Raw genomic sequence first — 27,591 nt, 5'->3', positions numbered from 1 at the left:
ACAAAACCCATTGGAGTGGAAGGTCAGAGGGACCTCTGTCTTCCTCATCCAATGGGTTTTGAGGAGGCAAGGAGAGAGGACGCGAGGAGTATGCAATTGAGATTCTCCCACAGACTGCCCACAGTACGTTATGTCAAGGGTTTATTTGTCCCTCTGATGTTGCAACATGCAAGCAAACCATCACTACAGGATAATCTAAATCGCATACTCCACGCGTCCTCTCCCCACTTCCTTCTCAAAACCCATTGGATTAGAAAGCCAGAGGTCTCTCCCCTCTGACCTTCTTATCAAAACCCATTAGAAGAGAAGGGGAGGAGAGAGGATGCAATTGAGAAAATGCCAATGTCAGGTATGTTGCTGAACCAGCTCTACTGAAGCACTCAACCCTCCTTCCTCATTCAATTCACAGGGAAGAGTTAAGTGGGTCAATGTACTTTCCTTGATGACTGCAACCCAGCATGACTCACTTTTATATATTTTATAAAATTGCAATGAACTCATCACAAGGTTTTCTCCTCTCAACATTGTATCATGAAAACCAAATGAGTAAATATAACTTGAAACAAACTTTAGGCTATTTGATTTGTTTATTTGGAGATGGACAATGATAGTATTTAGCAAAAAATGACTCCTTTTGCAGACAATTTATAGTAGGATACTTCTGAAAAACATTAAGGACACCTGGTCTTTCCATGACATAGATTGTGTGCCATTCAGAGGGTGAAAGATTTAAGTGCCTTTGAACGGGGTATGGTAGTAGGTGCACCGGTTTGTGACAAGAACTGCAACGCTACTGGGTTTTTCACGCTCAACAGTTTCCCATGTATATCAAAAATGGTCCACCACCCAAAGGACATCCAGCCAACTTGACAACTGTGGGAAGCATTTCAGTCAACATGGGCCAGCATTCCTGTGGAGTGCGTTCGACACCTTGTCGAGTACATGCCCCGAAAAATGTAGGCTGTTCTGAGGAAAAAAAGTGAAACTCAATATTAGGAAGGAGGTCTTAATGTTTTGTACACTATTTTCCTCTGCATTATCATGAACATTGAAGAAGAAAAAAAGTGAGCAAATTTCACTGTTCAAACAAGGAGAAGATTGTGCTTAGTCATTTTAATCCATGATTCGAGTACCATTTTTACCTCAGTGCCCAACAAGACTTCTTATATGCAAACAGTTGCAGGCCTAACAGGGAAAACAGGTTACACTGGTAACTGATGATACTCACTTTGTACAGTTGCCATGTAATGCAAATATTGATCATGAGTCAAGCATGTCATTACTGGTAATTTAACTCATAACAGCTTAGTTAGAACAAACAACTATGAACAGAGATTAATTAGACTAGGCCTACATAAGACGTGGCTTTGTAATATTTGCCACTTTCTTTTAACCTGTCGATGTTGCAGGGTTATGAGGGGCGCATTAAGCAGGGCACAACATTGTGGAACGTTCAGATAGAAATGTTATTTAGAACAAACTGAATCATGTAGACTATTCAAGATATTTCTTTATGCAACATTCAACGTTTGCCTTGTGAACATGACCGAGGTCTTAGAACTTATAGGCTAGAACATGGAATTGGCCTTGGATAGTACTGTGGTGGAGACAGCCTTCCTCCATTCCACATTGTGGTGCAGGCAAAACCAGGGCATCATCAGAATGCTGCAATAAGTGTATACATGTTCTCTCTCTACAGGTAAGTGTGAATCCCACCAAGACCAACCCTTTTCCCTGACAATAGGAACGAGACTGTAAAGATGGAATGTAGCACAACACATGTTCTAAGTGTAACGTTACGAGAGTATGGTTGACTTTACACTGACATATTTCATACTTGTGCTTTGGTTGTCAACTCTTTTGCAAAATGACTTCGTCACGTGTTGTACAATATCTGCAAATGAAACATGTAACTCGCTGAATAAATACTGTAAGCAAATTCCTAGGAATCTGAGTCTTGACGGACTCTTTTCAAGGGGAGCCAATAGCACCCACATGCACCTCAAAACATTTAGGCTAGTTGGGCCATACATAAACCATTCACATGTTTTAGTCTCGAATAGTCTTGATAGATATGTGATACAGAACCCGGGCCTGAAGTTAGAAACAGAATACAAGTGACACCACAGAATTGGACAGATATGTTTAGTGAATAAACACATGCAAATGTAAATATTGTTTTGAGATGGTAAAAGCAAAACCTTTATTTAGTTCATGATACAAAACAGTCTCAGTTACATTAAGTGCCAACACACGTTGTAGTCTTTATGATTTGTAAACTGCATACAGGCCCTGGATCGCGAAAAAGTTACTTGATTTCGGTTCGGTTTGCACTCACAGCATATAGCACAATCAGTATACAGCAATCACCAATATGCACTCATTATCTGATCAGATAATGTACGTTTTAATTTGATATTCAATATGACCACAAGGTGGTGCTACTATCACATGAAAGGATATATAAATCCCTTAGTTCTGGGCGTTTTACACCAATCCTCCTCAACTGTTATTAACTTAAAAAGAGCAGAGATTCCCCGTTATCTACAAGTCCCAGAAAATTATCATACTTATGGCAGAAATCTCATCCAGCCAACATTCAGAACATTTTACACATCTCAAATGTCAGAAGAGTCTTGAAGAGTCTCGGGGCAGATGCTACCAACTTGGACAAAGCACATCAACAACAACAAAAGCACCAGCATAGACTTGGATAAAGAAGCTTACTCAATGGAACAATTTTAAATACAACGGAATCATAATTAAACATTTAACTTCGATCAAACTGGGAACAGTGTCGGATTACTCTTTATACCTGTGCAATAAACAATTATAATACATGATGAGAACATGTGGCACCATGTCCATTTGCAGTACAATATGTATATGTCCCAAATGGCACCATATTCCCTACAAAGTAAACACATTTTTACCAAAGCCCTATGGGCCCTTGTCAAAAGTAGTGCACTACATAGGGAATAGGGTGCAATTTGGGATGCATCCTATATCCAAAAGTCCCTATAGTCTCCTGTAACCCATTTGATACAACATGTATCCCTATTACAGTATGATGTCTGATAATAAAAAGTGTGCTCTATTCCCACTGCCCACTATTGCGATCTTTATTCAGTATGACAAGAAAATGACTAAACTGGCCATGGAGCAGTAAACCCTGTCACACAGCTGTCTGAGTCAATAGGTCCCTTTGAGTAGAATTAAATCACATTCTCACTTTCCCTGTTTATTCTGTGGATGACTGAAACTTCCCTCCACACTCTCATGCATGTCTACCCTGGGAATGTTTACTCATGTTACACACAGGAAGTGATACAACCCTCTCAGACAGAGGGAGTGATGTGTGTGTGCGCGAGACAGAGAGAATGCATTTTATTATGGAATGTACAGGAAACAAGATAAATGCCCTGTTAGACTGATGCCAAATAAAATAAGATATAAAAAAAATGTCCCTGTGATGGTTGGTGTGACCAGCAGAGCTTAAAGCCCATTTCGGGAGCAGAAACAGTAATTCAGACATGATTTGCACTTTAACAGGTGACCAACAACGAGATCAACCGTTCCACCAATGGACACTGATGGTTGGGGGGAAAAAACTACCTGGGGTGTATTCATTACTGCACATCGTAGCAAAACATTTCGCAACGGAAAACGTTTTGCAACAAAAATGAGAGTTTCTATTTGACGAATTCAGTTAGGTCATTCCTTGTTTTGTCCCATTTGTTTCCTAGTGAATACAGCCCTGCCAAGACCAGCACAATTTTATGTTTGGCACAACTGGTCCAGTTGCCTTAGCGCTGAGAGCATGTACCTGTTCCAGTTCGTAAACAGATGAGACTATATCAAATACTGATGGAACATACGATCAAATATATTAGGGCAATATTTAAAATAGCATTTTGTTCATCCACAAAAAAATGTGGATGAGTTTGCGGTGGCTTGGGCTCTCGTTGACTAACGGAGTGTCAAAGAGTTTCTCAGAGAGAATAGAAATGCAACACACAGGAGAGTACACTTTCAGTAAGCATGCACCTAGAAACACTGAACCATAGCAGTATGTCCCATAAAACTCCACTTCCACCTCCAAGTCCTTATTCCAAGTAGGGAAATACACCAGCCCCTTAGAAAGACACAGGAAAAATACACGCATATGGAAACAGCTTACAGCCAGCAACAAGTCAGAAGTCCACATATGATCACCATCCGCTTCTGGACTGGAAAGCATTAAACACAAAGCCAAAAACCCAGCATCCTGATATAGTAGGTTTTCTTATTTTCTGTGAATAAAATGCTAAAAATGGGTCTCTCAAAAGGATTATTATATGCATCGCAGCACATATATGACTGGGCCTGTCATGTTGTTGTTCATCCTAGATGTGCAGCACAATACGAGGATTGTAGAACTGGAGCCTGGGAGTGCAAAAAGCAGCGCGCCCGCCATTTTGCATCAAACAAGCTTCAGCAGCCATCTTGACTCAAAGACGTACAATGGCGGCCATTTCGGCTCCAAATACAGGCACATTCCATAGACAGCGATAGATAGACGGAGATTGCACAGTTATACAGTATATCCAGCAAAGGCTTGATTCACCATGATGAGCATGATCCACAGACGGACGGAAACACCAGCAAACGACGACTACAGCAGAACAGAAACGCTTTCATATCTTTTTTTCATCTTCATCACCACCATCAATCATCATCATCCTACTCCTCCTCAACAGCTAAAAGCCAGCAGGAGTAGAATATCACAAAGTATCTCCTTTGGGTTGTCTTGGCTGTCGCACCAATTAAAAGAAAGAACAAATAATAAAAGGGATAGATGATGAAAGCGTTTGGGTTTCCGCTCTCAGCCGCACGCTTCCCGAACTCTCGGCCAACTGAGCATGTTGGAGAATCACACCGCCAATGACTAGGTACATTGTCCCAAGGCTCTTGGTCAATATAAAGTCTTCAGAGTTTTTACAAATACAGCAACGACGAGTAAAAAAAAGAAAAAAGGAACAACAAAGTCACGGATGGATAATTTAGGAAGCCAGGGTCACTGCCTGTAATAGGTACCTGGAAGAGACAGACAGAGAGAGAGAGAGAGAGCAGACATACACTTAAGACTTTTCACTGTAACCACAACTGTATGTGTGTGTATATGGTAGAGTATCCAAAACAGTGGGAGATCTCTTAAGAAATTAACTAATCCATTTAGCGTTTGTCAACAATGTGGTATGCTGGATAGTTGACTGCATTGGAAAGATGTTACATCTGCACTAAAACGATCACGTGACAATAGGAGTCCTATTGAACCGTCTAACACGGCACTCAATGCACACACTGATTTAGTCAGGTAATGTAAGTTAAGGCCCAAACAGAGCCTGGGCCTCCAGTAGCTGGACTGACCTTTGTAAGCAGCCTCAGGTCTGGCTGGAGCGCGGGAAGAGTAGTGGCTCTCTGAGTACCTGTAGCTGGTCTCCACATTCTCATAGTCATGTGGATGAGGTTGAGGAGGCCTGAGAGAGAGGGGAGAGAAAGCGAGAGAGAAAGAAGGGCATTATATTGCTATAATAAGGTTGTTTCTAATGTAATAAGGGGTGTTACAATGTTGTAATAAGGTTGTATTAATGTTGTAATTATAGGCGTTGCAATGTTGTAATAAGGGGTGTTAATGTTATTATTACTATTATTTTATTTTTGGGGGGTGAGGGAGGGTTAGATCAGCTTTAATATTGCAGATAGATTGTAGCTTCCATCAATGTAATTGTATGCATCATTTCCAATCAATGTAATTGTCTGCATCCTTTTCTAATCCCCAATATATATATATATATATATATATATATATATATATATATATATATATATATATATATATATATATATATATATATATATATATACACACAGAACCAGTCAAAAGTTTGGACACACCTACTCATTCCAGGGTTTTTCTTTATTTTTACTATGAAATAACACATATGGAATCATGTAGTAACCAAAAAAGTGTTAAACAAATCAAAATATATTTTATATTTTATATTCTCAAAGTAGCCACCCTTTGCCTTGATGACAGCTTTGTGCATGACAAGTAATTTGTCCGACAATTGTTTACAGACAGATTATTTCACTTATAATTCACTGTATCACAATTCCAGTTGGTCAAAAGTTTACATACACTAAGTTGACTGTGCCTTTAAACAGCTTGGAAAATTCCAGAAAATGATGTCATGGCTTTAGAAGCTTCTGATAGGCTAATTGACATCATTTGAGTCATTTGGAGGTGTACCTGTGGATGTATTTGAAGGCCTATCTTCACATTCAGTGCCTCTTTGCTTGACATCATGGGAAAATCAAAAGAAATCAGCCAAGACCTCAGAAAAAAAAATGTAGACCTCCACAAGTCTGGTTCATCCTTGGGAGCAATTTCCAAACCCCTGAAGGTACCATGTTCATCTGTACAAACAATAGTACGCACGTATAAACACCATGGAACCACGGAGCCGTCATACCGCTCAGAAAGGAGATGCGATTTGTCTCCTTGAGATGAATGTACTTTGGTGCAAAAAGTACAAATCAATCCCAGAACAACAGCAAAGGACCTTGTGAAGATGGAGGAAACAGGTACAAAAGTATATATATCCACAGTAAAATTAGTCCTATATCAGCATAACCTGAAAGGCCGCTCAGCAAGGAAGAAGCCACTGCTCCAAAACCGCCATAAAAAAGCCAGACTACGGTTTGCAACTGCACATGGGGACAAAGATCGCACTTTTTGGAGAAATGTCCTCTGGTCTGATGAAACAAAAATAGAACTGTTTGGCCATAATGACCATCGTTATGTTTGGAGGAAAAAGGGGGCGCTTGCAAGCCAAAGAACACCATCCCAACCGTGAAGCACGCGGGTGGCAGCATCATGCTGTGGGGGTGCTTTGCTGCAGGAGGGACTGGTACACTTCACAAAATAGATGGCATCATGAGGAAGGAAAAGTATGTGGATATATTAAAGCAACATCTCAAGACATCAGTCAGGTAATTAAAGCTTGGTCGCAAATGGGTCTTCCAAATGGACAATGACCCCAAGCATACTTCCAAAGTTGTGGCAAAATGTCTTAAGGACAACAATGTCAAGGTATTGGAGTGGCCATCACAAAGCCCTGACCTCAATCCTATAGAACATTTGTGGGCAGAACTGAAAAAGTGTGTGCGAGCAAGGAGGCCTACAAACCTGACTCAGTTACACAAGCTCTGTCAGGAGGAATAGGCCAAAATTCATCCAACTTATTGTGGGAAGCTTGTGGAAGGCTACCCGAAACGTTTGACCCAAGTTAAACAATGCTACCAAATACTAATTGAGTGTATGTAAACTTATGACCCACTGGGAATGTGATGAAAGAAATAAAAGCTGAAATAAATCACTCTCTCTACTATTATTCTGATATTTCACATTCTTAAAATAAAGTGGTGATCCTAAATGACCTAAGACAGGGAATTTTTACTAGGATTAAATGTCAAGAATAGTGAAAAACTGAGTTTAAATGTAGTTGGCTAAGGTGTATGTAAACTTCCGACTTCAACTGTATATATATATTTTTTGTAAACACATACATATATTCATACATACACACACATATGGGGAGTTACAATGTTGTAATAAGGTGTTCTACATTGTTGTACCTAATACCTGAACAGCGCCGGAGAAGATGGCTGCCGTTTTACAGCCCTCTAACCATTTGTACTATTATGTGTGTTTTTCCGCGTTATTTGTAATTTATTTTGTACATAATGTTTCTGCCATCGTCTCTTATAACCAAAAAGAGCTTCTGGATATCAGGACAGTGATTACTCACCTCGTATTGGACGAAGATTTTTTCTTCAACGAGGCGGCCGCGAAGGATATCATACAGACACCCGACAAGGCCCAAATCCCCGTCATTCGCGTGAGGAAGAGACGGAGATATCGTGGACGTAGATCGGGGTGCCTTGTAAGGATCCGACGGCGAGCGAGTAAACTGCCTCTTCCATCAATCCTATTAGCCAATCTTCAATCATTGGATAACAAATTGGATGACCTAAGATTACGGTTATCCTACCAACGGGACATTAAAAACTGTAATATCCTATGTTTCACCGAGTCGTGGCTGAACGACGACAATGATAACATACAACTAGCGGGCTATACGCTACATCGGCAGGATAGAACGGCTGACTCCGGTAAGACAAGGGGTGGCGGTCTGTGTATATTTGTAAACAACAGCTGGTGCACAAAATCAAATACTAAGGAAGTCTCGAGGTTTTGCTCGCCTGAGGTAGAGTATCTTATGATAAGCTGTAGACCACACTATTTACCAAGAGAGTTTTCATCTATATTTTTCATAGCTGTCTATTTACCACCACAAACCAATGCTGGCATTAAGATTGCACTGAATGAGTTGTACAAGGCCATAAATCAACAGGAAAACGCTCATCCAGATGCAGCGCTCCTAGTGGCCGGGGACTTTAATGCAGGGAAACTTAAATCCGTTCTCCCTAATTTCTACCAGCATGTTAAATGTGCAACCAGATGAAAAAACTCTAGACCACCTTTACTCCACACACAGAGACGCATACAAAGCTCTCCCTCGCCCTCCATTTGGCAAATCTGACCATAACTCTATCCTCCTGATTCCTGCTTATAAGCAAAAACTAAAGCAGGAAGCACCAGTGACTCGGTTAATAAAAAAGTGGTCAGATGACGCAGATGCTAAGCTACAGGACTGTTTTGCTAGCACAGACTGGAACATGTTCCGGGATTCTTCAGACAGCATTGAGGAGTACACCACATCAGTCACTGGCTTCATCAATAAGTGCATCGATGATGTCGTCCCCACAGTGACCGTACGTACATACCCCAACCAGAAGCCATGGATTACAGGAAACATCCGCACTGAGCTAAAGGGTAGAGCTGCCGCTTTCAAGGAACGGGACTCTAACCCGGACGCTTATAAGAAATCCCGCTATGCCCTCCGACGAACCATCAAACAGGCAAAGAGTCAATACAGGGCTAAGATTGAATCGTACTCACACTGGCTCTGACGCTCGTCGGATGTGGCAGGGCTTGAAAACTATTACAGACTACAAAGGGAAGCACAGCCGCGAGCTGCCCAGTGACACAAGCCTACCAGACGAGCTAAACCACTTCTATGCTCGCTTCGAGGCAAGCAACATTGAAGCATGCATGAGAGCACCAGCTGTTCCGGATGACTATGTGATCACGCTCTCCGTAGCCGATGTGAGTAAGACTTTTAAGCAGGTCAACATTCACAAGGTCGCAGGGCCAGACGGATTACCAGGACGTGTACTCCAAGCATGTGCTGACCAACTGGCAAGTGTCTTCACTGACATTTTCAACATGTCCCTGACTGAGTCTGTAATACCAACATGTTTCAAGCAGACCACCATAGTCCCCGTGCCCAAGGACTCTAAGATAACCTGCCTAAATGACTACCGACCCGTAGCACTGACGTCTGTAGCCATGAAGTGCTTTGAAAGGCTGGTCATGGCTCACATCAACAGCATTATCCCAGAAACCCTAGACCCACTCCAATTTGCATACCGCCCCAACAGATCCACAGATGATGCAATCTCTATTGCACTCCACACTGCCCTTTCCCACCTGGACAAGAGGAACACCTACGTGAGAATGCTATTCATTGACTACAGCTCAGCATTCAACACCATAGTGCCCTCTAAGCTCATCACTAAGCTAAGGATCCTGGGACTAAACACCTCCCTCTGCAACTGGATCCTGGACTTCCTGACGGGCCGCCCCCAGGTGGTAAGGGTAGGTAACAACACATCTGCCACACTGATCCTCAACACGGGGGCCCCTCAGGGGTGCGTGCTCAGTCCCCTCCTGTACTCTCTGTTCACCCATGACTGCATGGCCAGGCACGACTCCAACACCATCATTAAGTTTGCAGACGACACAACAGTGGGAGGCCTGATCACCGACAACGATGAGACAGCCTATAGGGAGGAGGTCAGAGACCTGGCCGTGTGGTGCCAGGACAACAACCTCTCCCTCAACGTGACCAAGACAAAGGAGATGATTGTGGACTACAGGAAAAAAAAGAGGACTGAGCACGCCCCCATTCTCATCGACGGGGCTGTAGTGGAACAGGTTGAGAGCTTCAAGTTCCTTGGTGTCCACATCACCAACGAACTATCATGGTCCAAACACACCAAGACAGTCGTGAAGAGGGCACGACAAAGCCTATTCCCCCTCAGGAGACTGAAAAGATTTGGCATGGGTCCTCAGATCCTCAAAAAATTATACAGCTGCACCATCGAGAGCATCCTGACTGGTTGCATCACCGCCTGGTATGGCAACTGCTTGGCCTCCGACCGCAAGGCACTACAGAGGGTAGTGCGTACGGCCCAGTACATCACTGGGGCCAAGCTTCCTGCCATCCAGGACCTCTATACCAGGCGTTGTCAGAGGAAGGCCCTCAAAATTGTCAAAGACTCCAGCCACCCTAGTCATAGACTGTTCTCCCTGCTACCGCACGGCAAGCGGTACCGGAGTGCCAAGTCTAGGTCCAAAAGACTTCTCAACAGCTTCTACCCCCAAGCCATAAGACTCCTGAACAGCTAATCATGGCTACCCGGACTATTTGCACTGCCCCCCCACCCCATCCTTTTACGCTGCTGCTACTCTGTTAATTATTTATGCATAGTCACTTTAACTCTACCCACATGTACATATTACTTCAACTATCTCAACTAGCCGGTGCCCCCGCACATTGACTCTGCACCGGTACCCCCCTGTATATATAGCCTCCCTACTGTTATTTTATTTTACTTCTGCTCTTTTTTTCTCAACACTTTTTTTGTTGTTGTTTTATTTTTACTTTTTTTGTTAAAAATAAAAGAACTGTTGGTTAAGGGCTGTAAGTAAGATTTCACTGTAATGTCTGCACCTGTTGTATTCGGCGCATGTGACCAATACAATTTGATTTGATTTGATTTGATTTAATAGAGTGAGGTAAGGCGTTCTACATTGTTGTAGCTAATAGAGTGAGACAAGTACCTGGCAGCCTTTTGGTGGTTCCTGGGCCTCTGGTATTCCTCCTCTCGTGACCTGGGACGCACTACCTCCTCTGAGCTTGGCTGGAACACACATACAGAAAGACAGACAGGAAAACACCATCTGTGGTCTGGAATCCATTATCAACAAGTTGACAAAAACAGGCACCCTAAACTGTTCATATCAGCACAACAGTTAAAATAAATGCATCCCTACGAGGGACAAACATTACAGTATGGAACACAAATACCATCTTGATGACTATCAAAATACTGTACATGTAGTGCTAAAATCATAAAGTGTTATTAATCATAAAGTCATCTCATCGATGAGAGAGGGAGAGTCACCTTGAAGTCTCCTCCCTCTGGCCTCCTCTCTTCCAGCCTCATCCCCTGCTTCTCCTTCTCTCTGGACTTCTTGTACTCCATCTTCTCCTGCTCCATCAGCAGCCGGGCTATCTCCTGACAACACCAATACAACCTGGTTACTATACAGTTCTAGTACAAACAGACACGCTCCTTGTGCCAATGAATTTGAGAGTGGTAACATTTCTCCAGCCCCATCCCTCAGCGGTTTACCTAAACAAGTGGCTGGGTGACCACTTGTTTTTCCAATCCCAGATTGAACCTTTCAGGCACATAGTGCTGCTTCATCTTGCATCTGGCAGTATACACTGATATGTGATATGTATACACTAATAGGTGATATAATCCATGATGTGGTGGGATGTGATAACCCCAGGTTAACACTGACCAAAGAGAATAAATGGACCAAGGGACATCATTTATTTAACAAAGGTAAACCACTGTCACACTCAATAGCTGGCTTTATTGATGTGGTGAAAGTTGAGACTTCAATGACCATGAGAGACAGGGCGAGAGAGAGAGAGAGACAGGGAGAGAGAGAGAGAGAGAGAGAGAGAGAGACAGGGCGAGAGAGAGAGAGAGAGAGAGAGTTGGAGTGACACGTCAGTCAGTAAAGACAGAAGTTTCCAGACTGAGAGAAGCGGCCGCCTCCAACTTACCTCATCCTGAGCCACTTGGGCTGCGCGCTTGTCCATCTTGCTTGCCTGGAACCGAAAAACAATTAGAAACCAAGTTTGAGTCACAGAACATTATTGTCCCTAGGCTCTATCATGACAACATAGGAGGTGACCATGTTGAGACGGAGCCTTTCTCAAAGACTTCTAAGACATCTGACGCTACACAGCACAATACAAATCTGAGGTCTACTGAATGTAGCTTCCACTGTTCACACTAGTCAGCATATCACCAATATCTACATTCTGTTGTTAAGTTCCTGAAGTTAAATTGACAATGAACCCCAAAAATATTGCATAATGAAAGCTATAAATGTATCTATGATGCTGCTGTAACTAAATGCATCTAAAATAGGGGGCTATGGCAGAGGCTAACTGAATGTTGAGAGGGAGTATTACAGTACAAAGATGTAATATGGATGTTATGATCTCATAGTAAGGGTGTTTTAAAATGTAGGGTGTCATTCACTCGCTGACCAGTCCTCTCACCTTGACTTCCTCCTCCTGTAGTTTCCGGGCCACCTCCATGTCCAGGATCTCCTGCTCCCTCAGGTCCAGCTTGGCGATGCCCTGGGTGGCCTCGCCCATCCCGTACTCCCCTCCTACTACCACCGCTCCACGACCCCCTGGTCCTCCTTGCACGATACGACCTGCAGGGGGCGCCACATACAAGTTATTACAGATCTATGTAGAGTTGATGATATAACTACAGTCTCCCCAACTCTGATTCCTCCAGGGCTGTAGTGCAGTGTCTACTAGATTAAGTCACTGGCATTTTAATCAATGTCTGATTTACGGTCTGAGATAGTAAATATATGTCTGGACAAATCGATGGCAAATCAATGCCAGTACTTGATCAGTTGTGGTGAGTAGGGCTACACAGGGATAGAGAAAACACTGCACACCCACGGAAGCCCTTGAGGACTAGAATTGGAGTGCAATGCTAAGAAGGTTCCAGACAGAAATGTAATGTATACGAGCTGACAAATAATGGAATCATATCTGTTCTACACAGTCCATTTCTATCTGGACCATCTGTCATGTTGCGTTTCCCGATGTAACTGGATCCATTGAGCTCAAATCACAACAACTCCCTAGATTCAGCCATCAACCCCACACATGATTAACACCAGCCGCTGATTCAACTGATTCACATCAGAGGCCTGTTTCCCACCATCGGAATTTTATTGTGAATCAGGGACTTTTATTGTGAACTACAGTGGAATCATCACCATTATGATAATCAGATATTGGAAGGAGTGAAAGCCGCCACACCAAGGAGAGAGGAAGAAGATGAAGAGGAAGATAAGTGTATGATTAATAATTATTGTGTTAGGGAGCCAAAACCACCACCAGCAGCTCCCAGCAATGGGCCAATCAAGGCTGCACACACACACACAAAGTCGACCATGGGCCCGGCGCTGTGCCGTACCTGGCTCCCTGGGAGCGGGGTGCGTGTAGGAGCGCTCCGTGCCCATGCTGGGCCCCTCCCCAGGGTCCCTGTGACCTCTCCTCTCCCCCCTTTCTCTCCCCATCCCGCCGGGGCGGGGGCTCCTTCTGGCCTCCTCCTCACACAGCTCACTGGGGCCAGAGTAGAGCCTGGCCATGGGCCCCCACTTCCCATCATCCCCAGGGCCAGGGGCCTCCTCCCCACCAACAGTCCAGGCCCGGCTGTGGCTACTGGGGATGGGCTCGTCATAGTCTTCATCCAGACCTCGCTCCCTGCTCTTGGTTCTTTCTCGGTGTCTGTCTTTTTCTCTGTGTTTGTCTCGGCTATGCTCTCGGTCTCGCGATCGCTGCCCGTGTCTCTGTCCGTCTCTCGATCTCTCCTCGTGTCTCGGGGCGTCGCTCTCCCTCTCCTTGTTTCTCCTGGGTTCTCTTTGCCTGTCTTTCTCCCACTCTCTTTCTTTCTCCCTCGCTCTCTCCCAGGCCTTGTCTCTCTCCACAGGGTTGTGGGACGGCGGGGGAGGCCGGATGGGCCTCTCCTTCCTCCTCACCACCCTCTCCCCCTCCTCCCCTCTGTGTCTCCTGGGATCATGGCTGTCTTGGTAGAAGGTGGACTGGGACCCCTGGGGGTCTCGGCTCCTCTGGCCCCCTTTCCCTCTACTTCTACCCTCGGTGGGGTGGTGGTAGTCTGGGTACCTGCCCCCATGTTTCCCCCTGCTATTGGAGAGGTGGTCCTCGGGGTATGGGTCTCCATGCTTGCTCCTGCTACCCTCTCCCCTACTCTCTAAATGGTGCTCGGGGTATCTGGAACTACCACTGGTGCTAGGCTCTACAGGGTCGTATCGGGGGTATCTGGTCCTGCTAGGCTCAAAAGAACCGTACTCAGGGGAGAGGTCGCGTCGTGAGCCCGGGGTAAGGGGATCCGACTCGGGCGAGTGGGAGTTCGAACGAGGTTTGGGTTTGTCATCCAGGTCCAGAGGGGCTCGGATGGCTGGGTTGAGGGAAGGGATGAGGGGTCGATGTGGAGAGGCGGTGGAGAATGGAAGGAAGACATGGATGGATGGAACAAGACAATGACAGATGTGAACAAAACTGGGTTGGTTAGTGAGCACACAGGGTTAGTTAAGTCACAGCACCTGCATGTGAGGACACTGAGGGTTCAATGTTAAATGTTGAGCCATGGATATAATGTACAGTTTCGGCAAACTCAGTTTAAGTTTGATAATTAAATGGGTGCCATTTTGGCTCCAAATATTCCCAGACAATTGGATCTGAGTTAGAATGCAGAGTAGGATGTTATTATCATGGGAAGTTTGAAGCCAACATGGAGGGCTAGTTAGCCGATCCCTGCACATCTATAGCCGAGGTAAAACAAAGCTAAAGCTCCATGCACCTCAGACAGGGAGAAGGGATGACATGCAGGCATTCATATTATGACATTCAGTGACAGTGACATCCATGAGAAAGTAATGGAACAATATGGACATAGTATAGTAATGCGTGGTAGGCAGGCATGGTTGTAGTAATTTGTGGTATTTGACAGACGCAACCTCCTAGAGTGCGTCGTACCGAAGAGATGCAAATCAATAGCTTTCATGTGTATTGAGCTGTGGTTGGAGGCACTTGAAATTGAACCGTTAAAAAACATTGGCTGTGAAAATAATAATCAGCTTATAACAGCGTTTACCAAACTAGGGGTGTGTGGGGTCACCTGATTTGAAAATGGGGGTTGCGAGCGAGAAATCAGAAATAAAAAAATCTAATTCAAGCTTGGTTCATAGAACCAGTAGCCGCTAGATGCGGTTGTAATAAACAGATCGGTTTCTGTTTTCTTCCTACACGTGGCTCTATCATTTGAACGGTTTAAGCTACAAAATATTATGACCCCATCACTGAAAGATAAGACTGTTTCCCTCAAGCCGCACAGGACAGCATGGACAAGACCAGGCACAAAATCAGACTGTGGGAAAAAGAACATCAATGATGATGTTCTTTACACAGAATATCATTGAAAATTATTGTCTGATGATCTTCTGAACTTCCCTTTCTGATGCATTTCAGTCACTTCAAACCATACTTCCTTCAGATTGAAATACGGTCAAAAGTACTGTCAGACAGATTTGTAATAGACAGTCATAGCTCCAATTAAAAACGTAAACAATGGCCTTTGATTACATCACTTTTTTTTAATTTTTATATATGCTGAGGTCGCAAAATGGGGTCTTGTGCCAAAAAAGTTTGGGAACCCCTGGGTTATGGTAAGTGAACTGTTACAACCACAGTCGACATTCCTACTATGCACTGACGAATCACAGGCCTGCATTTGAGTAAAAACAAACGTGGAAAGCACACAAGTGTGTGTGTGTGTGCCAGTTATTTCTCAGCCTGTCGTCAGCTGAATGGAATGTCAGTCATCCTGGAGCTGTTGGTGAAGCTAATCTCATCAACTGAAACAACTGTTTATGTTTAACTTTTGAAATAAGGTGAGGGAATATACAAACCTACGTAACACATTTAGTGCTAATGTCTCCTTAATGACAGTGAAGTCATTGTTTAAAAAGTTCCACCCTCAACCTGGGCTGGTTTCGAATGGTAGCTTGAGGAACTAGCCTACTTTGCTCTCACAGTCAACTGCCAAAGGTATATTAGCTAACTAATGAGCGTGTGCTGAATATCTGTTAAAGCTGAGCAGTTGTCATGCTCTAACTGCAACATTGTGGAAATTATTCTCTCTAGCCTATTTCTGTCTCTTAATAAAAAACTGAGGCAAAGCCTGGATATCTTGTCTTCCTTCCTTCCTCCGTCTCCTCTCCCTCTCTTCTCTCTCCTCCTCTCTTTCCAGTTGTTTATCTGCGTAGAAGAGGCTGAACGTTAAACCAACCGTCTCTCCATGATTTGGAGGATTAAGACAAACATGGCAGCCAGGCAGTGCCCCCTCCCTTACTCACTTCCTAAGAGGGGCAGCCAATCCCACGAATAGAGGAAACGACACGCCAGAGATAAGACATGGCAGAGTGTGTGTGTGTGTGTGTGTGTGTGTGTGCAAGGGTATTTGAGGTTTAAAATGCTCAGCCAGACAGCATGTACACACACACACAGGGTAGAACTGTATATGAGGCTATAGTTCTTGGCCCATATTCATAAAGCGTCTCAGAGCAGGAGTGCTGATCTAGGATCAGGTCCCCCCCCCCATCCATGTAATCTTATTCATTGGGATCTAATCGGCAAAACTGATCCTAGATCAGCACGCCTACTCAAGACGGTTTGTGGATATAGAAAAATGCCTTTCACTAGGAAATAGATCCTTGCAGAAAGACAACAAGAAAGCAGAACATTCCTGACAGCAGTGAACGTCCCTTCAACCCTGTTCATGTCAACACACAGAGACGGAGGGAAAACCTGTGTGTGTGTGTTTGTGTGTGTGTCATCCACACCTAACCTACGTACTGTAACCACAGCCTTAGCTGCGGCTTGTGTAGTTTAGTAAGAAATCACTGACTATTCTCTCTCTGCTTCTTTAAAAGTGACTTTCGGGAGAAGAGAAGCTTTACTCCACATCTTTAGGTGTAATAGTGAAATTGAGAGAGGCCCTGGTCAAATATGCCTCCTCGTCTTCTTTGTCTACATCCAAGTAGCTAGGCAGCAATCAGGTGGGTCTGGGCCTGCAGGAAACCTCAGCCTACGTCAAGCCAACCGGACCCCACTGTGGGTGTGCCAGCTGGAGAGGAAAGAGCTGGGTTTTACGGGGTGCTGGAGAACATTAAAGTAACCAATTAAAAATACCTCCCGCGCACACACACACAGCCTGCTCATCCATACACATACCTGTGCCTCTAGCAGTGAGGCCTGAAAGAGCTTCTACCTTCTACCCCAGCAAGGGCTCAGTGAATAAGGTAAAATGCCTAATGCCCACCACTTTCCAATGAGACATATTACAATTATTAACGACAAATGTCTTACTGTTTTAAGGCAGGGGGATGGGGAGGCTGGAACCGACTATGAAAGAAACATTAACTGCCAAAAGGCTCCTTAAAGTTGTTTGGTTATTCTGACAGTAGGCAAGCTTCTAACTGTTTAAGATGGAGCCTTATTGCTGCAGTGAAGTCAAAGCTGTTCTCGCAGCCCTGCAAAACACTGTCTCAGCTCACTAAGGAGCAAAACCACTCTGTGTGTGTGCAAGAGAGAGAGAGAGAGAGAGAGAGAGAGAGAGAGAGAGAGCGAGAGAGCGATGACAAACGACTCCTTTTTACCTTAGCATCTACGCAGTACGCACACTCTCCCTCAAGGTCAACTATGTGCTTGAAACAGCCCTCCTAAATCCTCGACCTAAAATCAACCCTACTCTAACGCACGCACCACTCCACACACACGCCATGCATCTCCATCCCTAACCAAGAACACACTACTATATGACGCACTGTATGAACTTTCCAATTCACCCCTCGCCATAACCCACCCACCCCACCACACACGCATGCATGTGTGATGTACCCAGACACTCCCACCCCAACCATATCCCTCCCTCCAACAACAGAGGAATAGAATCCTAGATCCTTGAGACACAGACAGGGGGCGCTAGACCCACCTCCTTTATCCTCGTAGTACTCCTCCTCAAAGTTGGCCTCCAGCTGCTTCTGTCTCTTCCTCTCCTCCTTCATCTCCTTCTCCTGCAGCTTACGAGCGATGGCCTGGAAACACACGCACAGACACACAGACAGACACACAGGCACGCACACACAGACGCGCGAGCGCAGACAAACACACACACACATTAATAAACAAACCACTTCAAACTGCTGACACCTCACTTGTTATTTCTATCCTGGATTTCTCACAGAGATGAGCGGTTTTTCACTGAGGATTACAATTTAAAAAGTAGCCTATGAGGAATCAGTAGTATGGCCCTGTATATGCACAGTGCCAATCAATCAGACCTGGATTCAAATACTAGCCTATTTTAAACCTTTTAATACTTTTAGCATTTGCTTTAGCCTGCCTGGGCTAGTGGTTTGATGTTTTGGGACAGTTCTATTGGTTCCATTGAACCAGGTAAGCTCTATCAAGCACATACAAAGTATTTCAAATGATTCAAAATAGTATTTGAACCCAGGTCGGGTGCCAATAGGGCAATAATGAGATCACCATTGGGCTAGACATTCATTTCTAACGCTAAAGTTGAATAAACAAGTACAGGGTGTAATACTAGTAGTGGATTTGAATAGCCCAATCAGGTGACCCGCCCATGGTGACCCATCGCTCCTACAGAAGTGGTAGGGTAGAGGAGGTACACCCATGTTGATTGGGTTTAGGGTGAAGTTGCCCCTAGACCCTGATCTTGGGTAAGTTTAGCATTTTCCCCAGTAATGGTTCTGGTTAGGATTGGGGAAGGGGAAGCTGATCCTAGATCTGTACCTAGGGGAAACTTCACCCCGGAGCTGTTGATTGGGTGTGGGTGGTATAGTGTCACTTACCGCATCCTTCTCCTCCTGCTTGCGCTGCTGCTCCGCCTGTCGCACCAATTCCTCCTGAATCTCCTGGGCAATCTCATTGTCGCTGCGCTCACTAGGGGTGTGTGTGTGTGTGTGTGTGTGTGTGTGTCGGGAGTTAAGAAGCCAAACAAGAGGAGACAAAACATTAGAAGCAGAAACAGAACAGTCAACTACCCCAAAACCTGTAGCCTGCCCAAAGTTATTGTATGGATAGTAGGCCTATTTGCATCTTATCCATACTACACCACTCCATAACACTAGTGGCAATAACAAGGGCTTTCACAGAACACAACAAGGATGCTAGTGCTACCAGGATGTTAGTGCTTCTTCATCTGCATTACTTGCTGTTTGGAGTTTTAGGCTGGGTTTCTGTATAAGCACTTTGTGACATTTGCTGATGTAAAAAGGGCTTTATAAATACATTTGATTGACTAATCAAGCGCTAACTCGATAGCATATCCCTCTTTCTGTATTTCTTATTGGCAGAGTTCAAGTAGTCCCTCCCTGTTTCAGTCTTCTTCCTTTTGGTCTCTTCATGTTACGAAACAGATTTATCCAGTGTAATAAAGTTGTGATAGACGTCTTATCACACTGTATTTGTGATAGCTAGGCTAATACATTCTGGCTGTGATAGTTGATGCATTGAACTGTAGAAGGGTTGGCTCAGGGTGCCAGGGCAGACTATAACGGGTCAGAGATTAGGCAGATGGGACGTCTCGCTACCGATCCGTCACGCATATAGCCTCCACTCCAACGACCTGGGTGTGTGTGTTGTCAGCTGACAGATTCAGAAGCACAGCATCTGAGACTCAGCCTGATCATATCCGAGCTGACTGTGATTATTAGGAAGAATATGCCAATATGCAAATATGTATGCTATTTATTTTCAGTTTTATAATGCCTGGTCCTTTTAAAACAGTGGAGATTGCCAATAACAACAGTATGAGTGCATTGCCAAAATTAATAGACTTCCATTTGAATTTCAGCAAATGGCTCCTATTTGAATTCAGGTACCCTACTTGAAATCGCACAATTCTATATGTATTGTGATTCGATACTGTGATTTTATTGCGATTCGATGTTCCAAACATATTGCTCACCATATGTCTGCTGCAGAGGGACAAGAGAGAGCCATGAGAAAACTAGTTTTGATTTGTTATGGAAATAAAAGACAATAAAATGTTCTCCCTATTTTAAAAGAAAATGAAGAACAAACTATGAAATAAAAATACTAGAGTTTTGGTGAAGGTACAGCCAACTATTGCAAAAAATATTGTCAAAAATAATATCCCATTATGTAACTGTATCGATTTTATCCCACATCCCTACAAAACAGCCTACATGAAAAATAAAACAATATGAAATGTACAGTCCTACAATATTAAAATGTTTGTGTCTAGAGTGCATGTGTGTGGGGGAGAGAGAGAGAGAGAGAGAGAGAGAGAGAGAGAGAGAGAGAGAGAGAGAGAGAGAGAGAGAGAGAGAGAGAGAGAGAGAGAGAGAGAGAGAGAGAGAGAGAGAGAGAACGAGAACGAGAGAGAACGAGAGAGAGAACGAGAGAGAACGAGAGAGAGAACGAGAGAGAACGAGAGAGAGAGAGAGAGAGAACGAGAGAGAGAGAGAGAGAACGAGAGAGAGAGAACGAGAGAACGAGAGAGAGAGAACGAGAGAGAGAGAGAGAGAACGAGAGAGAGAGAACGAGAGAGCGAGAGAGAGAGTGAGAAAGAAATAAAGAAAAACACACTGGGCAAGGGCAGAGAAGATGGCAGCGGGAGCTCCCAGCATGCCAAGCAGCATTAGCCGGGCTGTATGGGCGGCAGAGCATCTGGCCTCTCTCTTGGGGGCGCTGCCCTGCTGCTAGCGAGCGTGTGAGGAAGGCTGACTTTGGAGCACAACTTTCACTGCGACGTGAGCCAGCATATTTGGCGAAAAAAAGTGGAGCACTTTCTTCCACATCTGACACCCTAAATGTGGCTGTTGTGTTGGGCGGTGGTAGGGTGTTGAGCATAATGTCATGGTGTGCATAACACAGTATGTGTGTGACTCATATGTACCTGTGCCATCTATGACTTGAGTTAAGGTGTGGGTTAGATCATGGTTATCTATGAGTGTCTCTAGAACCTTTGGTTAGGTTAAGATGGCAGTAGTGAACTAAATGTTTGTGTGGATGCGAGTGTGTTCTACATCTGACACCCAAATGTCTGCTGCTGTGTTATGGTCATAGTAGAGAGTCTGTGGTAGAATGAAGTGTATAATTAAGCAATAAGGCCCGAGGGGGAGTGGCATATTTAAGCAATGAGGCATGAAGGGCTGTTCTTAAGAACAACGCAACGCGGAGTGCCTGGATACAGCCCTTAGCCGTGGTATATTGGCCATATACCACAAACCCCTGAGGTGCCTTATTGCTAGTAAAAATAAATGTTTTGTCATACCCTTGGTATACGGTCTGATATACAGTGCAGTCGGAAAGTATTCAGACCCCTTCCCTTTTTCTACATTTTGTTACGTTACAGCCTTATTCTAAAATTGATTAACGAAAAACATTTCCTCATCAATCTACATACAATACCCCATAATGACAAAGCGAAAACAGATTTTTAGAAATGTTTGCAAAAAAACAGAAATAACTTATTTACACAAGTATTCAGACCATTTGCTATGAGACTCGAAATGGAGCTCAGGTGTATCCTGTTTCCATTGATCATCCATTGTAGTCCACCTGTGGTAAATTCAATTGATTGGACATGATTTGGAAAGGCACACACCTGTCTATATAAGGTCCCACAGTTGACAGTGCATGTCAGAGCAGAAACCAAGCCATGAGGTTGAGGGAATTGTCCGTAGACCTCAGGACAACCATCTCTGCAGCACTCCACCAATCAGGCCTTTATGGTAGAGTGGCCAGAAGGAAGAAACTCCTCAGTAAAAGGCACATGACAGCCCACCTGGAGGACTAAAGAACTCTCAAGAAACCAAGATTGAACTGTTTCGCCTGGTTGGAGGAAACCTGGCACCATCCCTACGTGAAGCATGGTGGTGGCAGCAGCATCATGCTGTGGGGATGTTTTTTCAGCGGCAGGGATGGGAGACTAGTCAGGATTGAGGGAAAGATGAACGGAGCAAAGTACAGCAAGATCCTTGATGAAAACCTGCTCCAGAGCGCTCAGGACCTCAGACTGCGGTGAAAGTTCACCTTCCAACAGGACAACGACCCTAAGCACACAGCCAAGACAACGCAGGAGTGGCTTCGGGACAAGTCTCTGAATGTCCTTGAGTGGCCCAGCCAGAGCCCGGACTTGAACCCGATCTAACATCTCTGGAGAGACCTGAAAATAGCTGTGCAGCGACGCTCCCCATCCAACCTGACAGAGCTTGAGAGGATCTGCAGAGAAGAATGGGAGAAACTCCCCAAATACAAGTGTGCCAAGCTTATAGTGTCATACCCAAGAAGACTCGAGGCTGTAATCGCTGCCAAAGGTGCTTCAACAAAGTACTGAGTAAAGGGTCTGAATACTTATGTAAATGTGTTATATAAATTTTTTTATTTTTAATAAATTTGCAAACATTTCTAAAAACCTGTTTTTGCTTTTGTCATTATTGGGTATTGTGTGTAGATTGATGAGGGATAAAAAAAATCAATTTTAGAATAATGCTGTAACGTAACAAATTGTGGAAAAAGTGAAGGGGTCTGAATACTTTCCAAATGCATTGTATACCACGGCTGTCAGCAAATCAGCATTCAGGGCTTGAACCACCCAGTTTATAATGTCTGCTATACCACAGCTTTCAGCCAATCAGCATCCAAGACCCAAACGACCAGGTTCATAATAGTATCTGTGTCACTCACATGTCCCGGTGCTGTCTCTTGGCCTTGGCTTGGGCCCTCCGGTCCTCCTCCTCCTGCAGCTGCTTGGCCAATGCTACGTCCTGCTGCACCAGACGGCTCTTGTGGACGTTGGATGCCAAGTGGCTCTCGACTGCAAGGACAAAATCAACAAACACCATGCTCAGAACTATTACACAATCAAGGCATTAACATGAATCACTCTCACAAGCTGCCTCCCAAACAGCACCCTTTTAGGACTCTGGTCAAAAGTAGTGCACTATGTAGGGAATAAGGTGCCATTTGGGACATCCTCAGTCAGTTCATCTGGCGAAACTGCAACGCTGAGGAACAAGATGGACGACATCAATCACAACCCTCAGGTTTATTTGTTTTGGTGCCTTTTAAACCGCAGGACTGGGAAGCAAGTACTTGGAGTTGAGAGTATGTTTATTTAGCAAACAGTTGGGACATACATTTTGAGTAGTAGAATTGCTGTTTAGAGTTCTATGGATGAGACGAGAGGGGATAACACAGACGCGTCGGCCCTGACGTTACTGGGCCTGACTCATTGAGCTTGGCTATGACAAACTAGCCCACTTGATCAACTTGATGAGGAGCTGCCATTCCAAGGCTGAGTGGCTACATGTGACAAGACAGGGCCATAAACCTGGACAGGGCAGGCTCTAAATCCTTGGTGACGCACTCCCGGCCCAAAACGTGTGAAGGAGCATCACTCACTCCCTTGCTACTCATTCAGCTCCACTGGACTGGCTATTGATCCACTCGTAGGTTTCACGTGAAAAGGACCAAATTACACCACAATTTACAAGAGATGCTCCATGAAGTTCCCGCGGCGAGATTGCGAGACGACAAAGATGGGAAGCAGTATATCATGGCGATAGGAAACCAATAGACTGAAATATCGATTTGAGGACAATGCTGATTGATTGTGTGGTGGGTTTACGGTGCCTCGCAAAATGTTTAGGGCAAACATACGACGCCAGAGAACAAAATATATTGTTACGTTCAATGCTATTTTTTTCTCCGGGGGAAAACAAATTACGGTTTGCTGTCATCTTTTTTTCTAAGAACACAGGATAAAGGTTTCTTGTTAACTCAACCTTGGTCTGATATCCTCCTAATCAGTGGGCCACAATCTGGTCTAAGACACTACAACTAGCCTCAGTCTATACACAGAGAAGTCTGGGAAATGAAGTTTCTGTATGGACTACCAGTTCTCTGTGGCTGGCATCCAAGAGGGCCAGATGGCATTGGACAATGACAAATAATGCATGGGACAGTGATGCTGGACAATGAAAAGGGAAATCATTCAGAGGCATAACAAAGCCCTAGTTTATAGGACTAATGTGATGGAGAGACAATGTCAGGCCTAGCTTGCTCATCTGGCTTCTGCCTGGGTTAAGAAACATGACGGATGCTTTTAGAATGTAGCCTATTTATGATCTCAACCCAAGGCCATTCATGTCTGCTGGTGCTTGACGGTTCTACCAGGGCTTTAAAGCAGTAGGCCCTATGTGAGTGGTCCTATATCCTACCGTGACAGCCATGCACTCAGTAGTTCTTCGGTTGAGTGAACCAAACCTTGCTTGTAGCAATCCCTCCCTGAGGACTTTTGAATCAAAATAATCGTTGTTTCCTCTCACAGCAGATGCAAACATGCCAAATGTTTTGGTTCAGCAGAGCTGGTTGTAGGGCAGTAGACATCTGTTGATTAGAGTGAGGATGACACTGTGCATTTAGGGGACAGCCAGGCTGTGTAAGAGTAATTCCCAGTGACCTCCAGGACAAAGGCCACGCAGACTGACTGCTGGCTGGCTGCTAAAACCAGAACTGTTGCTCTGTTAGAGAGGGGACCCGCCATGTCATGATGCACTATGACAGTGGAGGGTAGAAGACTGATACAAGGACAGACCCAAAAAGAATCCATAGGCTCTTCACATTCAGAGGTATGGATGGATACTCTGAACTGTACCTCCTATCATCCTGTGTAGTATTTCTCTTACAAGTTAACTTTGTGTTGAAAAGCCATGGATTTGAGCAATTTTACAGATTGAAAGCCATTATCGCTAGAGTGGTACATTCTGTCCTCCTAGGGCAGTGGGAAAGCAATGGGCTCCCAACTAAATAGTCAGAGGTCCAGACTCATAGACCTTAAATCTCCCTGGCCTTTTCATGTGAATAGTTATGGCTGAGGGATAGAGCTGGGACGATAAACCGTAAATTATCGACACTGACCATAATGATCACGCATCGCACTTATATTGTTCATTACGATAAGTAGCCTATACTAGAGAAACGTTGAAAACACGTAGTTTCCGGACGTTGAAAACACGTAGTTTCCGGACGTTGAAATCAGGTTCAATGAAAGCTGAAAATAAGTAATTTATAGATGTCTATGTTTGGGCCAAATCAAGGCTGTTCCAGAATGGACAAAATCTGAACCAAACATAGATGTCTGGTCCGGACTCAAAAAAACTAACAAATTGCATTCTAAACTGAAGATCATGATTACTTGATTATTGGTGTCAGACGTGTTAACTGGGGCAAAAGTGTGACACCAATCAGTCCCCAGAGGACTGGAGTTGCCCATCCCTGGCCTACAGTGTCGCCTGAAATTTAAATGTAGGAATGGCCATCTACAGTGAGGGAAAAAAGTATTTGATCCCCTCCTGATTTTGTATGTTTGCCCACTGACAAAGAAATGATCAGTCTATAATTTTAATGGTAGGTTTATTTGAACAGTGAGAGACAGAATAACAACAACAGAATCCAGAAAAACGCATGTCAAAAATGTTATAAATTGATTTGCATTTTAATGAGGGAAATAAGTATTTGACCCCCTCTCAATCAGAAATATTTCTGGCTCCCAGGTGTCTTTTATACAGGTAACGAGCTGAGATTAGGAGCACACTCTTAAAGGGAGTGCTCCTAATCTCAGCTTGTTACCTGTATAAAAGACACCTGTCCACAGAAGCAATCAATCAATCAGATTCCAAACTCTCCACCATGGCCAAGACCAAAGAGCTCCCCAAGGATGTCAGGGACAAGATTGTAGACCTACACAAGGCTGGAATGGGCTACAAGACCATCGCCAAGCAGCTTGGTGAGAAGGTGACAACAGTTGGTGCGATTATTCGCAAATGGAAGAATCACAAAAGACCTGTCAATCTCCCTCGGCCTGCAGCTCCATGCAAGATCTCACCTCGTGGAGTTCCAATGATCATGAGAACGGTGAGGAATCAGCCCAGAACTACACGGGAGGATCTTGTCAATGATCTCAAGGCAGCTGGGACCATAGTCACCAAGAAAACAATTGGTAACACACTACGCCGTGAAGGACTGAAATCCTGCAGCGCCCGCAAGGTCCCCCTGCTCAAGAAAGCACATATACAGGGGCGTCTGAAGTTTGCCAATGAACATCTGAATGATTCAGAGGTGAACTGGGTGAAAGTGTTGTGGTCAGATGAGACCAAAATAAAGCTCTTTGGCATCAACTCAACTCGACGTGTTTGGAGGAGGAGGAATGCTGCCTATGACCCCAAGAACACCATCCCCACCGTCAAACATGGAGGTGGAAACATTATGCTTTGGGGGTGTTTTTCTGCTAAGGGGACAGGACAACTTCACCGCATCAAAGGGACGATGGACGGGGCCATGTACCGTCAAATCTTGGGTGAGAACCTCCTTCCCTCAGCCAGGGCATTGAAAATGGGTCGTGGATGGATATTTCAGCATGACAATGACCCAAAACACACGGCCAAGGCAACAAAGGTGTGGCTCAAGAAGAAGCACATTAAAGGTCCTGGTGGCCAACTACAAGAAACGTCTGACCTCTGTGATTGCCAACAAGGGTTTTGCCACCAAGTACTAAGTCATGTTTTGCAGAGGGGTCAAATACTTATTTCCCTCATTAAAATGCAAATCAATTTATAACATTTTTGACATGAGTTTTTTGTTGTTATTCTGTCTCTCACTGTTCAAATAAACCTACCATTAAAATTATAGACTGATCATGTCTTTGTCAGTGGGCAAACGTACAAAATCAGCAGGGGATCAAATACTTTTTTCCCACACTGTATGTGGTAAAAAAAAGACATCCAAAAGACATTGCCTATGGTCCGTGCTTACTGGGGTGTAGCATACCTTGGTCGGCCTGCAATATAATTTGATGAATGCCCATCCATATTAGGCCCACCGTTTGTAAAACGGGCCGTTGCATATGGCTTTATTAGTCCTGATTCCTGAGACTAATCAAATTGGCTGAATATCAGTTATCCTGAGCCTTTTTGTAATGCGTTTACACAGCGAGAAATTAAGAAACATTTTCATTTTCGCTATGATCAGCTCATAAAAAATATACGGATACAAACTTGAAACCGCTGATCATGACAACTTAGCCCATCGGATGAAACTCCTGGACAGCAATTGTGAGTAGCCTGACTGTCCATTCCATATTGTCCATTTTACTTTGACCTGTCCTGTTTTTAGGATATGTTGTTTGTTAATATGTCAGCGCATTTGTTATTTGATTGGGTGCCATATAGGTTAAGCTATTTGATCGGCGAAACCTGCATGATGTAAAAAGTTTCAGTCTCATTACATTGTCATACATTTTATCTCCAGCCTGTAGGCTACAGAAAAGGCCACATACTCTTTCTACCATATACTATATCTGCGGCCGCCTAATCCTGCCTAATGA

At 44.3% G+C, this 27,591-nt stretch overlaps 1 protein-coding gene across 2 annotated transcripts in view; it reads right to left on the bottom strand.

The window, feature by feature from the left end:
- Window positions 1–2,173: 2,173 nt before the first annotated feature.
- The window catches only part of ccdc50a (coiled-coil domain containing 50a), a 54,313-nt gene continuing 28,895 nt past the window's right edge, over window positions 2,174–27,591 (bottom strand). The window contains exons 3-12 of one of the 2 annotated variants that reach the window (XM_041839960.2): window positions 22,893–23,022; window positions 19,028–19,118; window positions 18,142–18,244; window positions 13,543–14,547; window positions 12,600–12,760; window positions 12,096–12,140; window positions 11,419–11,532; window positions 11,075–11,154; window positions 5,410–5,519; window positions 2,174–5,076 (exon numbers count right to left, since the gene is read on the bottom strand). In XM_041839960.2, the coding sequence (XP_041695894.1) occupies window positions 5,057–5,076; window positions 5,410–5,519; window positions 11,075–11,154; window positions 11,419–11,532; window positions 12,096–12,140; window positions 12,600–12,760; window positions 13,543–14,547; window positions 18,142–18,244; window positions 19,028–19,118; window positions 22,893–23,022 (1,859 nt within the window). In that variant the 3' untranslated portion in view covers window positions 2,174–5,056. The remainder of the gene's footprint in view (window positions 5,077–5,409; window positions 5,520–11,074; window positions 11,155–11,418; window positions 11,533–12,095; window positions 12,141–12,599; window positions 12,761–13,542; window positions 14,548–18,141; window positions 18,245–19,027; window positions 19,119–22,892; window positions 23,023–27,591) is intronic. The other variant, XM_041839961.2, reaches the window with a different exon arrangement.

Source organism: Coregonus clupeaformis, chromosome 20 (genome assembly GCF_020615455.1).
Source record: "Coregonus clupeaformis isolate EN_2021a chromosome 20, ASM2061545v1, whole genome shotgun sequence".
NCBI lineage: Eukaryota > Metazoa > Chordata > Actinopteri > Salmoniformes > Salmonidae > Coregonus > Coregonus clupeaformis.
The sequence above is the reverse complement of the archived record's forward strand: the minus strand, read 5'-3'. Positions and strand labels throughout refer to the sequence as shown.